This window comes from Aulonocara sp. 'chitande type north' Nkhata Bay, linkage group LG18 (assembly GCF_057382095.1).
Source record: "Aulonocara sp. 'chitande type north' Nkhata Bay isolate Kocher_YH1m ecotype deep benthic linkage group LG18, A_spYH_male_GT1.1, whole genome shotgun sequence".
Taxonomy (NCBI): domain Eukaryota; kingdom Metazoa; phylum Chordata; class Actinopteri; order Cichliformes; family Cichlidae; genus Aulonocara; species Aulonocara sp. 'chitande type north' Nkhata Bay.
The window spans coordinates 25,949,320-25,961,976 of NC_141361.1; the positions used below are offsets into that span (position 1 = coordinate 25,949,320).

The following is a 12,657-nucleotide window of genomic DNA, read 5'->3' on the forward strand; positions in this document are numbered from 1 at the left end:
TACATAGTAGATGGCAAGCAGAGGGCGTATCTGATCGTGAAAGTCTGAGGCTTTCGTACTCACAGTCGTGACAGTCGTACTCACTTTTGATTTTGACCTTGCTAAATCTTTTGTTGATGAGTTTATGGGCAAAGTCAATTATTTTAAATCTTGTTAAATATATAAAAAGTCTGTTTTTTTTTTTTTTTTTTTGTTGTTTTTTTGTTTTTGTTTTTTAGAAAATCTTTCTTTGGAGTAAAGCCGCGTATGCTTTAGGGTGTGGCTAACATGTTGCTACAGTAAACATCCTGAGGACTGTTTCTCGGTTGAATCCACTCGATGCTAATTTCTTCTGATTTCAGAAAACCAACCAAACAACGTCCGCGCTTACATTAGTAGCCTGTGAACCAATAGTTCCATCTTTTATGTACAGTCTTTAACTTTGCCTCTATGAAACACTGGACAGAGAAATTTAGACCTTTACTATCAGGGCTTCTATTAACAGATTTGGAAATGTCACAGAAACTTTGTGTTGTTTTCACACAGAGTTATATAGAGTCACGATTTGCTTCTTTCGCACCTACAAAGAATCGAGTCGTTGAGTCAGACCTTCTCTCTTCACTGCAGCTTTTGTTCACCTGAGTCTGAGGCTGCTAAAGTCAGTCTTGTAAACACTACATTCGTGGCCTGCATGGCAACCTGCCACTCACTGACCAAAATAGAAGGAGAGCTCTCTGGAGACCCTTTGGACCTCAAGATGTTCAGCGCTACAGGCTGGGTAAGCAGAGATTTTGAGTGTTTAGCGTGGTTAGTTACTGATAGCCTGTAAGTGAAATCTCCAGCTCCAAGCTCCAGGAAAAAAAAATACCTTTATTTACAGCAGCCTTGACTCAGTGATTCAAGGCAGAAAGGTGATGTTTTTGTTTTAGATCCTAGAAGAACCCACAGAGGAAGAAACCGCGCTCCACAATCCCATAATGCCCACAGTTGTACGCCCTCCAAAGCACATCGCCCCTGAAGCCCATCAGAGCAATCCACTACCTCAGAGCATGGTACCGTGACCTCCGTATGTTCATTGATGACTATAAATCAATGCCGGATTTTCCTAATATGACACATTTTGTTTTTTTTCTTTTTCAGGAGCTTTCTGAATTATCTGTAAGTTGCCACTTCATGAAAACATCAATGTTTTTGTATTCACTTTGTTACTCAGTGTTAAATCTTGTAAATCTGACGTAGCTAACTGAAAATTATAGCCTAGCATGAAGCCTGGAAGCAGCTGTCAAACTGTCTTTGAATCACTTGTTATGAAGAGAATAAATCAACACATTTTTAGAATCGGAGCAATTCCCCCCCCCCCAGTTCAAACATGTGACTTTTGCTCCTCAGGCCTGTGAGATGGGCATTGTGCGTCAGTTCCCCTTCTCCTCGGCGCTGCAGAGGATGAGCGTGGTGGTCAGGAGGCTTGGGGCAAAACACATGGACGCCTTCTTAAAAGGGGCACCGGAGGTGGTGGCCAGCCTCTGCAGACAGCACACAAGTCAGACATGGGATGGTTATTTCCTCCCTTTTAATTTGACTTTGCTGTAAAGAAATACAAATGAATAAAATATGTCCTCCCTGTCCCACAAAATCATTTCTTATCTTGTCTCATGTTATATAATAAGGTCACACCAACATAGCTCTGACCTTCTGTTTAGTCCCACAGACGTTCACAGAGACTCTGGAGGCCTACACCAGGCAGGGCTTCAGGGTTATTGCCCTGGCACATCGTCAGCTAGAGTCCAAACTCTCCTGGCACAAAGTCCAGAGCCTCAGCAGGTACTGTACGCCCGTATCCTCAGATAATACTGCCCACAGTGCATGTGGATACTCCCACCCTGAAGAAAATGCTTGTAATGTGGTTTCTCATCTTGCTGATGACGCTTTTAGAAGCTCGAAGCTGCTCTTAGAGTAACTTAGCTCAAAGTCCTTCTATTGCAGGGCAGAAAATGTCCTTGCTAAGTGAAACATGAGGAGGAAGGCTTGTTTGAGAGCTTTTATATTGGAAGTATTTGAAATGACTAGCAGTTTTGTCATCTGCCACAATGTCGTGCTGCCAAAAGGCACAAAACTGTTTGAGGCGACTGCAATATGAATGATTTATTAAGTGACTCTATGCTCAAAGACGTGCTCGCTGTACAGCAGCATATTAGTGTTTGTTTCCGGGTGTTTGGGGTCAGTGTGATAAAAGTAGGAAATCATTAACTAAACTTAAAAACAGGAAGAATGTTATGTAAGTGAGCTGAGCTCTTAAACTGCTTTGATGCAGCGATAACCTCAGATTTATGATGTCTAAAAGTCAGAAGTCACCGTGTGTCCCAGATTCATCCTGATATCTGTTTTTCTCTAAATGTGACTTTTTGTGGATTCCTTAAAAAATGGCAGCACAATTTATAGAAGTCTATGATTTTTCTCTCATAGGGACGTAATAGAGACCAACATGGAGTTCCTCGGTCTGATCATTATGCAGAACAAAATCAAACCAGAGACTGCTGGTGTTTTATGTGAATTACAGCGAGCCAACATACGCACATTGATGGTCACGGGTAATGCAGCTCAGTCAATTTGTCTTTTATTTGCGACGCAAATTCAAATGTTTGTGCCTCTCATTTCCCTCCTCTCCTCTGTATCTTCTGATAGGCGACAATATGTTGACGGCCATATCGGTGGCTCGAGACTGTGGAATGGTCCGTCCATGCGAGAAGGTCATAATAGCAGATGCTGGGCCTCCCAAAGATTTCCAGCCTGCGAGTATCACGTGGCATTACACTGAAAACCAAGCTCAGGCTGTTAAGGACAACGAGGTAAGAACCACCGAGTAATCCCCGGTTAGTGGACGGTACTGGGAAGAAGGTTTGATCGTGGGCGATCGTGGCTCAAGAGTTGGGAGTTCGCCTTGTAATCGGAAGGTTGCCGGTTCGAGCCCCGGCTTGGACAGTATCGGTTGTTGTGTCCTTGGGCAAGACACTTGACCCGTTTCCTACTGGTGGTGGTCAGAGGGCCCGGTGGCACCAGTGTTCGGCAGCCTCGCCTCTGTCAGTGCGCCCCAGGGTGGCTGTGGCTACAATGTAGCTTGCCATCACCAGTGTGTGTGAATGGGTGGATGACTGGATGTGTAAAGCGCCTTAGGGACTAGTAAAGCGCTATACAAATACAGGCCATTTACCATAAATAGGTATAGAATAATTAAATAAAACCATGCTTTCTTAAATTCCGAATCTTAAACAAGGTATATAATTATCCTTCATCTTCAAACCCCTAAAGGAAAACAAAGGAAGAAGGTTTGAGCCAGCCCTTGTAGTTCTCCAGACTTCTTGAAGGATGTTCCAGAGCTCTTCGTTGGATGTTGACTGCCTTTTGTTCCTTTCTCTGCTTCATTAAAGTTTGAATGATCTCTCCATCAGATATGTTGATTGCTGCTATTTCTTCTTCTCTTTCCTCAAATCTTAAGGCAGGAATATCAAACTCATTTACATACAGCCCATCTTATGTGGTCTAGACCAGTAAAACTGCCCTTTCTGTCTGTGTAAAGACAGCTGCTTGCAAAAGTATTCGGCCCCCTTGAACTTTTCCACATTTTGTCACATTACAGCCACAAACATGAATCAGTTTTATTGGAATTCCACGTGAAAGACCAACACAAAGTGGTGTACATGTGAGAAGTGGAGCGAAAATCATACATGATACCAAACATTTTTTACAAATAAATAACTGAAAAGTGGGGTGTGCCTAATTATTCAGCCCCCTGAGTCAATACTTTGTAGAACCACCTTTTGCTGCAATTACAGCTGCCTGTCTTCTTTTAGGGTATGTCTCTACCAGCTTTGCACATCTAGAGACTGAAGTCCTTGCCCATTCTTCAGCGTTTGTGAACAGTAGTTTTCAGATCTTGCCACAGATTCTCAATTGGATTTAGACACCAGACAGGTCAGGGATAAAGTTATTGAGAAATTTAAAGCAGGCTTAGGCTACAAAGAGATTTCCCAAGCCTTGAACGTCCCACGGAGCACTGTTCAAGCGATCATTCAGAAATGGAAGGAGTATGGCACAACTGTAAACCTACCAAGACAAGGCCGTCCACCTAAACTCACAGGCTGAACAAGGAGAGCGCTGATCAGAAATGCAGCCAAGAGGCCCATGGTGACTCTGGACGAGCTGCAGAGATCTACAGCTCAGGTGGGGGAATCTGTCCATAGGACAACTATTAGCCGTGCACTGCACAAAGTTGGCCTTTATGGAAGATTGGCAAGAAGAAAGCCATTGTTAACAGAAACCCATAAGAAGTCCTGTTTGCAGTTTGCCACAAGCCATGTGGGGGACACAGCAAACATGTGGAAGAAGGTGCTCTGGTCAGATGAGACCAAAATGGAACTTTTTGGCCAAAATGCAAAACGCTATGTGTGGTGGAAAACTAACACTGCACATCACTCTGAACACACCATCCCCACTGTCAAATATGGTGGTGGCAGCATCATGCTCTGGGGGTGCTTCTCTTCAGCAGGGACAGGGAAGTTGATGGGAAGATGGATGGAGCCAAATACAGGGCAATCTTGGAAGAAAACCTCTTGGAGTCTGCAAAAGACTTGAGACTGGGGTGGAGGTTCACCTTCCAGCAGGACAACGACCCTAAACATAAAGTCAGGGCAACAATGGTTTGTTTTAAAACAAAACATATCCATGTGTTAGAATGGCCGAGTCAAAGCTGGTAGAGACCGACCCTAAAAGACAGGCAGCTGTAATTGCAGCAAAAGGTGGTTCTACAAAGTATTGACTCAGGGGGCTGAATAATTAGGCACACCCCACTTTTCAGTTATTTATTTGTAAAAAATGTTTGGTATCATGTATGATTTTGGTTCTACTTCTCACGTGTACACCACTTTGTGTTGGTCTTTCACGTGGAATTCCAATAAAACTGATTCATGTTTGTGGCTATAATGTGACAAAATGTATGTATTTTTATATAATGTATTTTAGATATTTTAATATAAGTTAAGTTTTAAGTTTTTAACACATTTATATAGTAGGAAAGTATCTTTTTATCCTTAACTTAACTACTTTTCCAAAGCCTTCCAGAGGGCCGGCTGAAGGCTTTGCTGGGCTGATTCTGGCCCCCAGGCCTTATGTTGACACCCCTGTTTTAGGGACACACTGCACACCATTCTGAGACATTAAAAGCTTTCAGCTATTAGCTCTTTGGCATTCATTTTTGGTTAGTGCAAAAATACAATTTTACGCCTGTCAAACTGTGTTTTCGTTGGCATTTTTCATAGATTGAACACAAGAAATGGGAACAAATGTGTTTTTGTGACAGGCTGTTGGTAACAAAGTGCCTCAAGATACGAATATTACAGGAAGGTCTGGCTCCTTGGAAGCAACCATTAAAAGCGTTGACGTGTGTGTCGAGACACTTTCATGGTACTGTAATTCAAGGAAAACAACACATGCCTGGACAGATGATTTACCTTCTCTTGTTAAGGCTGGTTTTTAAATACTGTTCCAAATCCTGTTCAACCACTCTGCTGTTTGCAGTAGGTTTGACACCTACATGTTGAGGCATCTCTTTACTTTTACAGTATTTTTGCCTTTGAGTTCATATAGAATGCAAGAACTGAAGCATTTGTCAGTGCAGAGCTCGTTTTATACATTTATATATTTTTCAGTCGTTCAGTTGCATGAATCACTTTAGGTAAAAAAAAAAAGAAAAAAAAAGGGGGGAGTAAAAAGGTTTGTTTGGCTTAAATCTGATATTTTATTCTCCACATAAAATAGTACCATGGTATGACTGGCTCATCTTTACTCCTTCAGATTGTGGAGATCGAGCTGGATGAAGGGACCTGGGATGGGGAGGTTTCTCAGGAGCAAAGTTATCACTTCGCTGTAAGCGGCAAGGCCTTCGCTGTCATTATTGAATACTTTCCCCAGCTGGTCAAGAAGGTACACGTACTCTTTGTCTGTTACTTGGTCCACGTTAGCTTTGAACATGTGTAAAGCTGTGTAATTCTCCTTTTCCCCTCATGGTGGCACTGCAGCTTGTGCTGAGAGCCACCGTGTTTGCTCGCATGGCTCCAGACCAGAAGACTCAGCTGGTGGAAGTCCTGCAGAGCATGGAGTGAGTCGCTCCTCTGTTTTGTGGTTTTGCGTTTAATCCGTTTCATGTGTCTTCACGTGTTTTATTTATCTTCCAGTTACACCGTTGGGATGTGTGGTGATGGTGCTAATGACTGTGGAGTAAGTCTGAGTCAGCTTTATAATAAAAATGATATTTTTCATCGTCTCTTATGCTTTTTTGCAAAAACAAACTGAAACACTGTAGCCTCTTAAAGCTGAACAAGAGGCTACAGGTGGTATAAAGCAACCTGCATATCACATACTTGGACTAAGTGTAAAGTAAACCACATGTATGCATGCTTTAAAAGCATTTATGTAGGTTTACATTTTACTTGCAGTCATGGTTCCTTTTGACTTTGTGGTGTTTTTGTTTTTTTTCTCTGTTCCCTCGGTGCCCACAGCTGTAGTTTCCTTAAATATTTTATGTGCTGACACACAGTAATTGATCTATTTGATGTATTGATGAATAAGTTACTCTTATCAAATAGTTTTTTACCTCTGGGTTTGAGTAACGCTGCAAAACCAAAGTGAGTTATATTAATTTAGTCCTCTCTCCCTCTCAGGCGCTGAAGAGAGCTCACAGCGGGATTTCTCTGTCAGAGCTGGAGGCGTCAGTTGCGTCACCCTTCACCTCCTCTACCTCAAACATCTCCTGCGTCCCCAACCTAATCAGGTAAAGGAGTAAATGTATCTCACAGCTTTATTCACACTCCGAGAGCATCTTCAGCTGAGAACAGCTTTGATTTGAACTCTAAATCCTGTGTTTCCTTCTAAAGGGAGGGACGGGCCGCCCTCATAACATCGTTCTGCGTGTTTAAGTTCATGGCTCTCTACAGCATCATCCAGTTCATCAGTGTCATCCTGCTCTACTCGGTGAATAGATATTTGTCCTTCCAAATTTTTTCTCTTTGTCACCTGCTGGGAAAACATTGTGTCATTTGAGACACCATGAATAAAATGGGGGGAAGGGTCCCAAATAGGAATGTATACCATATCAAACTTTGATACGGTTCCCACAAGTTGCGTCTTTAAAAAGAAGTTTAGGTGAAACAAAGGAACGTGACAGCAAAGTGACGCGCCGCTGCTGGGAAAAGGATGACAATGACACAGTGTGACACAGGAATGTAGGTTAGCTCTAAAGTCAGCGAGTGTCAGCTGAGATTATAGAGCCATTAATTTGTCGCTGTGTGATCTTTTGATATTTTAGGTTCTCAGCAACTTGGGAGACTTCCAGTTTCTCTTCATTGACCTCATCATCATTCTCACCATTGCCTTTACAAGTGAGCAGCGTGGCGACGAGCACCAATTTTTAAAAAAAAAAATTTTTTTTCCAGTCAGTGTTCAAAAAACAGCTCTCTAATGACTATATCCTCTCTGTCAGTGAGTCTGAACCCAGCCTGGAAGGAGCTGGTGTGGCGTCGCCCGCCGTCCAGTCTGATCTCAGGCCAGCTCCTCTGCTCAGTCCTGACCCAGATCCTTACCTGCCTGGTCTTCCAGGTCCTGGCTTTTCTCCTGGTACGACAGCAGAGCTGGTACGAGACATGGACGCCTGAGTCAGAGTGAGTGATGTAGATTTATTTATTTTTTTAACATATCTGTGGTCTGTTAGGATTATTAATGTGGTGATGGCACGTGCTTAAAAAGAAAAAATCTGCCCAATATTTCTTTCAGACACACTAAACATAAACCGATTTCTCTAACAGTTGTTATGTGAAGCTCTTTATTTACTGCTCAAGTTGGCGGCGTGCTGTTTAATATCAGTAAAAGAACAGAGACGTTTGAAACGTTTGCTTTTCACTTGCCTTTATCGTGTTTGATTTTTGCATTCTTTGTTTGTAAAAGGAGACATTTGTCCTCATTTTCTGCATTTTTCTCTTTTCCTGCAGCGCTTGTAATGTTTCCAGGTCCATCTTCTCTCTCGGAGTTAACGTAACTGATCCTCAAAACCATAAAAACATCAGGAACTATGAGAACACGTCCCTCTTCTACATCTCCACCTTCCAGTATTTAGCTGTGGCGATCGTTTTTTCCAAGGGAAAACCCTTCAGACAACCAAGCTACAAGAACTGTAAGGCTAAGACTGTTTTGTCAGCGATGCGTGTTTCAAATTTTAAGGAAACACAAATACACTTTTAAGCTTTAAAAAGACAGAAAAGGAGTGTAAAAACAGTCACAACTTAGGAATTTCCTCGTATCCCACATATAAATTGATAAAGATTGTAACTTTTCTTCCACGAGGGCTGTTCATGCTGACCTGCATCGGTCTGTACACTTTTCTCCTCCTCATCATGCTGCATCCCTTCCCTGCTGTTGACAACTTCCTGCAGGTAAACGTTGTTTCTCTCATTTTCTCCGCGTGTTACTGTCACACCACAGGCTTTAAGTTGCCTCGTGTTGGGACCGAAAAAGAGAAACATCTGCGCAAAAGCGTGAATATCTGAGATGTTGCATTGGCTCAGAGGTGCCGCACTCACCGCTCTCCATCCTCTCCTGCCTCCCCAGATCGTGTGTGTTCCCCATGACTGGCGTGTCACTCTGGTGATCATTATGATCGGGAATGCGGCTGCTTCTTTCTTGTTGGAGGTACGGCTCAGAAACCACCACACCCTGCCTGCTTGCTGTGATTGAGCTCCTTTTAAAATTGCAAACTGTGATTTGCATGCTTTAATTTAGTTTATTTTGCATGTGATTTCTTGCTTTCTTTCTTACCGAGTAAGTGTCGGTGGTGCATCACTGCTAAGTAATGAAATCAGTGAATCATTTTTTTCTCCATTTAAGATGTTTTCGACTTTCTGATTTTCATAATCAGCTGATTCTCAAGTTCCTGAAATCTTCCATAGATTTTGATCCTTGACATCATCTTGTGGAGGCTAGTTTTCAGAGGCAATCACAGGGCAAGTCGCCCCGCAGAGTCCTCCTCTGCTCACACGCCGCAGGTTGGGAAGCTTTTCACTACACTTTCTGTTCTTTCACTGCGTAGACAGTAGCATGTTATCCTTAACCTCGATTCTCCTGCTTTTTTTCTTCTCATTTTACAACAATAACACGGATTACATAGCCAAAAAAAAGTTAACATTTACACCATTGAGCAGGTCATGAATGACCAAGTCTAGCTCATTCTATGAACCCATCAGCTTCAAGCTCTTTTTTTCAGTCACCAATGGTTATAATGTCTTATTGGGGCCATTGTAGGCTTAGATACATAAATATGGGGCTGGGAGTGTTGGTAATATTCAAACAGCCAAAAACAACAATTTTAATCCATGATTAAATCCATAAATTCACAAAAAAGTGACAGAAAATGACGCATTGGAGATGGTGGTGGTCAGAGGGCCCGGTGGCGCCAGTGTCCGGCAGCCTCGCCTCTGTCAGTGTGCCCCAGGGCAGCTGTGGCTACAATGTAGCTTGCCATCACCAGTGTGTGAATGTGTGTGTGAATGGGTGAATGACTGAATGTAGTGTAAAGCGCTTTGGGGTCCTATGGACTAGAAAAGCGCTATACAAATGCAGGCCATTTACCATTTACCATATTTTCCACCTTACATGTTCAGGTGGCCAATGACTGCTGGGCTTCGTCCGTCCTCTCCTGGTTGTTCTGTCGGAGACACAAGGCACCAAGGGCGCTGTATATGCAGCTGGCTCTGGAGCTGCAGGAAGGCAGTGAGTGGCCCCCCCAACCCTCCGCTGTCACCTATGCCAGTGACCTAAAATCCAGCATCTCTGACCTCAATGTGACTGCCAACCAAAACTCAACACAGGCTAAACCTGAAGCTTCCCTAAAGCTTGTATGATGGTTTAATTCACCTCCTCAAAATGGGCAAACACCCTGTACTTCTATCGTAGCCGTACTGTCGTATCTCGCTACTGAAACTTGAGCCAGAGGATTATTAAAGGAAAAGCTTGGCATTATTTGTTTTCTCGGTCAATGTTCAATGTCTCATTAAATTTAGCCTAGCACCAAGCCTGGAAACTGGGGGGAATAGCTACCTTAGCAAACATGCTACCTTGGGCCCCATGAGGGGTTACTGTGGGCAGTCACATGGGCCACAGTGTCTGAGAACCAGTATGAAATGTAGGACGCATCGGGGCCCCGAACTGTAGAGCAGAGTGTGGGCTTACTCACTGCAGGCCTGTAATGGGCCACACAGTTGGTTCCTCTCTGCACATAGTACTGGCTGCCCCACTGGGGCCTAACTGTACCTGACAGTGCAGGTTTAAGCCATGCATTTCGTGTGAGTCCCAAGGTAGGCTGCAAAACTGGGCCCCTATGTGCTCTATCAGATACTGAGATATGATATAATTATAGCTCATTGAGTACATATTTTCCACCTCACATGCATCAAACTGGAGTGAAGAGTGGACCAGAATGTCACTCAAACAAAAAACAACAAACTACTTAGGGGGTCACCACAACAGGCAGCTGCTCATATTTAATTTGGCAGATTTTTACACGACTTTCCTGAAGTCCATTCCATATCAACAACATCCAGCCATTGCAATTTTGCCTTTGAACTACCAGAGTTTTATATGGGCTATGTGTTACCAGAGAAGACCCTTATGGAGACCCAAAAGGGAAAACTGCTATGGGCTGCACTTAGGCTTTCTTTAAGGAAGCTCAAAACATGCATGTGTGGTTTTTCCTGCCCACACAGCACAGTTCACTCAAATCTGCCCACTATGGACTCACATGGTGGCATTTTTTGTTGGGCATCCTGTCTCTGTGCAAAGCTAGGCTCTAATAGGCATTCCCTCTTGTTGCTACACTTGGTGTTAAGCTAATATTAATTGCTGGTTGCTGTGCAGGCATGGTACTGGTATTGTCTTGTAGTGCCAACCGTTAGTAGCTTAAAAGAAAATCAAGTACTGCTCTGGACACTAGACACTGGGAATGGTCAGATTAATCTTTCCATTGTTTTGAGTTTTTTCATTATGCCCCACTCTTTAAAATATCTGAAAGTCTGACACTGAACAAAAGATCAGCTCTATCACATGGATACACTGCCCTCCTGCTGTTTTTACCATTCAGTTACATTGCTGCTGGTAGAACTTCAAAGCTGTACAAATTCAAAGAAACTTTCAAAGAAACGTGAGAGATTTAACGCCTGTTCATGGACGTAAATGGTACTTTCCGATTTCTGAGGCAGAAAACATTCCACTGTTGGATTCTTAGTCTTTTTTTTTTTTTTTTTTTTTTTTTAGTTGCTTTGCCTGAATTTCTTCCTGTGGAAGTGAAAAGCAGAAAAATATCAGTTGAAATTCTTTTTATTGCGCATTTCACCATTTAACATCACAAAGGTACTGAAGAATAATAATGTTTTGATTAATTAATCAAACCCAATCATTAAAACACTTGCTGCTATAAAATGTTTTAACAGCTAATTTTAATGTCTAATTTTGTAAACAAATATATATATTTTAAGCAGTTTTAAAATGTAATTTTAAATTATGTGATGAAATGTTCTTTCTTAATGCAAAACAGAACATTTTTAACAGAAACTGTAACATGTTTGTGCTTTCTTTCTTATCTGGATCATGCAAAAAAAAAAATGTTTTGTGTTTGCTCTGCAGAACTTCCATTTCAATTTGCAATAAATCTGTATCTGAAGCCACTCTTGCGTGCTTCGTGGGGGGCTGACCTTGGTCACACTTTTTCAGCCTAGACTTACTGATCAATTATGGGCTTTCCCAGCCTCCTCGCTGCCTGGCATATGGGTGCTTAAAGGCGCCAGAGTGGAGGAGAAAGAGGGGTATCATTTCATGTGGAGATCAGGGCCTATAGGCAGTGAATGGGTGGATTTAGAGGAGACTGTGAATGAGAGAAGGGGGTCCTCGCTTGTACCAAAAAAAAAGAGAAAAGAATCTCCCACAGATCAGGGGAAGAGCCTTTTTGGGAATATTCATGATGAGGATGAGGAGGCATCATGAATTCATGTGTGTCTGTGAATCCCGCGGATCATCTTTTCGGTAAACACGATGTCCACAGAGCCAGGATGTCGTGCTTTCTGTCTGTGTTTGCGATGTAGTTTCGTGGATAGTGTTGCCTCTCCACAAAGCAATATGGGTTTTTGTGTACTCTCTGCTGTATTCCTTTTGTATCAGTAGAGGAACAGATGGAGAGTGGTAGAAGGACATAAAGAAGCTAAAACACACAGTCTTTCTTCCTCACAGCTAGCTACTCGCTGAAAAAGGTTTTCTCAAGCTTGCACTCAGACGTGCGCTATTTCAAGCATTTTAGACTTTTTCTCCCCCCCCCCCGCCCACATGTTTTGGTTTTTTTTTTCTTTTTCTTTTGGTGTTGTGTATTTCCAAGACGTGGGCCCGTGGTGCACAGTCTGTCTGCTGATTGTAACAGTGTCTGCTCAGGATATTTTGCATAGTAACGGCCCCCAAAGGCACACTTTTCTCCACCATACGTTGTTCTTTTAGGTGTTACGCATGTTTTTGCACATCACTGTCCTGCAGCTTCTTCAACGTTGTTGGACCCCCCTTAAGACCCTTGATTAATACTCGGGACACAAGGCCAACCTG

At 42.7% G+C, this 12,657-nt stretch overlaps 1 protein-coding gene across 2 annotated transcripts in view; it reads left to right on the plus strand.

Annotated features, from left to right (window-relative positions):
* LOC147308707 (polyamine-transporting ATPase 13A3-like) overlaps positions 1 to 11,851 on the plus strand; it is a 31,439-nt gene extending 19,588 nt beyond the window's left edge. The window contains exons 15-33 of one of the 2 annotated variants that reach the window (XM_086272827.1): positions 607 to 757; positions 909 to 1,031; positions 1,120 to 1,137; positions 1,369 to 1,519; positions 1,680 to 1,800; positions 2,443 to 2,567; positions 2,662 to 2,825; positions 5,827 to 5,955; positions 6,051 to 6,130; positions 6,207 to 6,249; positions 6,693 to 6,802; positions 6,906 to 7,002; positions 7,337 to 7,409; positions 7,511 to 7,688; positions 8,016 to 8,197; positions 8,368 to 8,456; positions 8,632 to 8,712; positions 8,970 to 9,065; positions 9,681 to 11,851. In XM_086272827.1, coding sequence (XP_086128953.1) covers positions 607 to 757; positions 909 to 1,031; positions 1,120 to 1,137; positions 1,369 to 1,519; positions 1,680 to 1,800; positions 2,443 to 2,567; positions 2,662 to 2,825; positions 5,827 to 5,955; positions 6,051 to 6,130; positions 6,207 to 6,249; positions 6,693 to 6,802; positions 6,906 to 7,002; positions 7,337 to 7,409; positions 7,511 to 7,688; positions 8,016 to 8,197; positions 8,368 to 8,456; positions 8,632 to 8,712; positions 8,970 to 9,065; positions 9,681 to 9,920 — 2,251 coding nt within the window. In that variant the 3' untranslated portion in view covers positions 9,921 to 11,851. The remainder of the gene's footprint in view (positions 1 to 606; positions 758 to 908; positions 1,032 to 1,119; positions 1,138 to 1,368; positions 1,520 to 1,679; positions 1,801 to 2,442; positions 2,568 to 2,661; positions 2,826 to 5,826; positions 5,956 to 6,050; positions 6,131 to 6,206; positions 6,250 to 6,692; positions 6,803 to 6,905; positions 7,003 to 7,336; positions 7,410 to 7,510; positions 7,689 to 8,015; positions 8,198 to 8,367; positions 8,457 to 8,631; positions 8,713 to 8,969; positions 9,066 to 9,680) is intronic. The other variant, XM_086272828.1, reaches the window with a different exon arrangement.
* Positions 11,852 to 12,657: the final 806 nt, after the last annotated feature.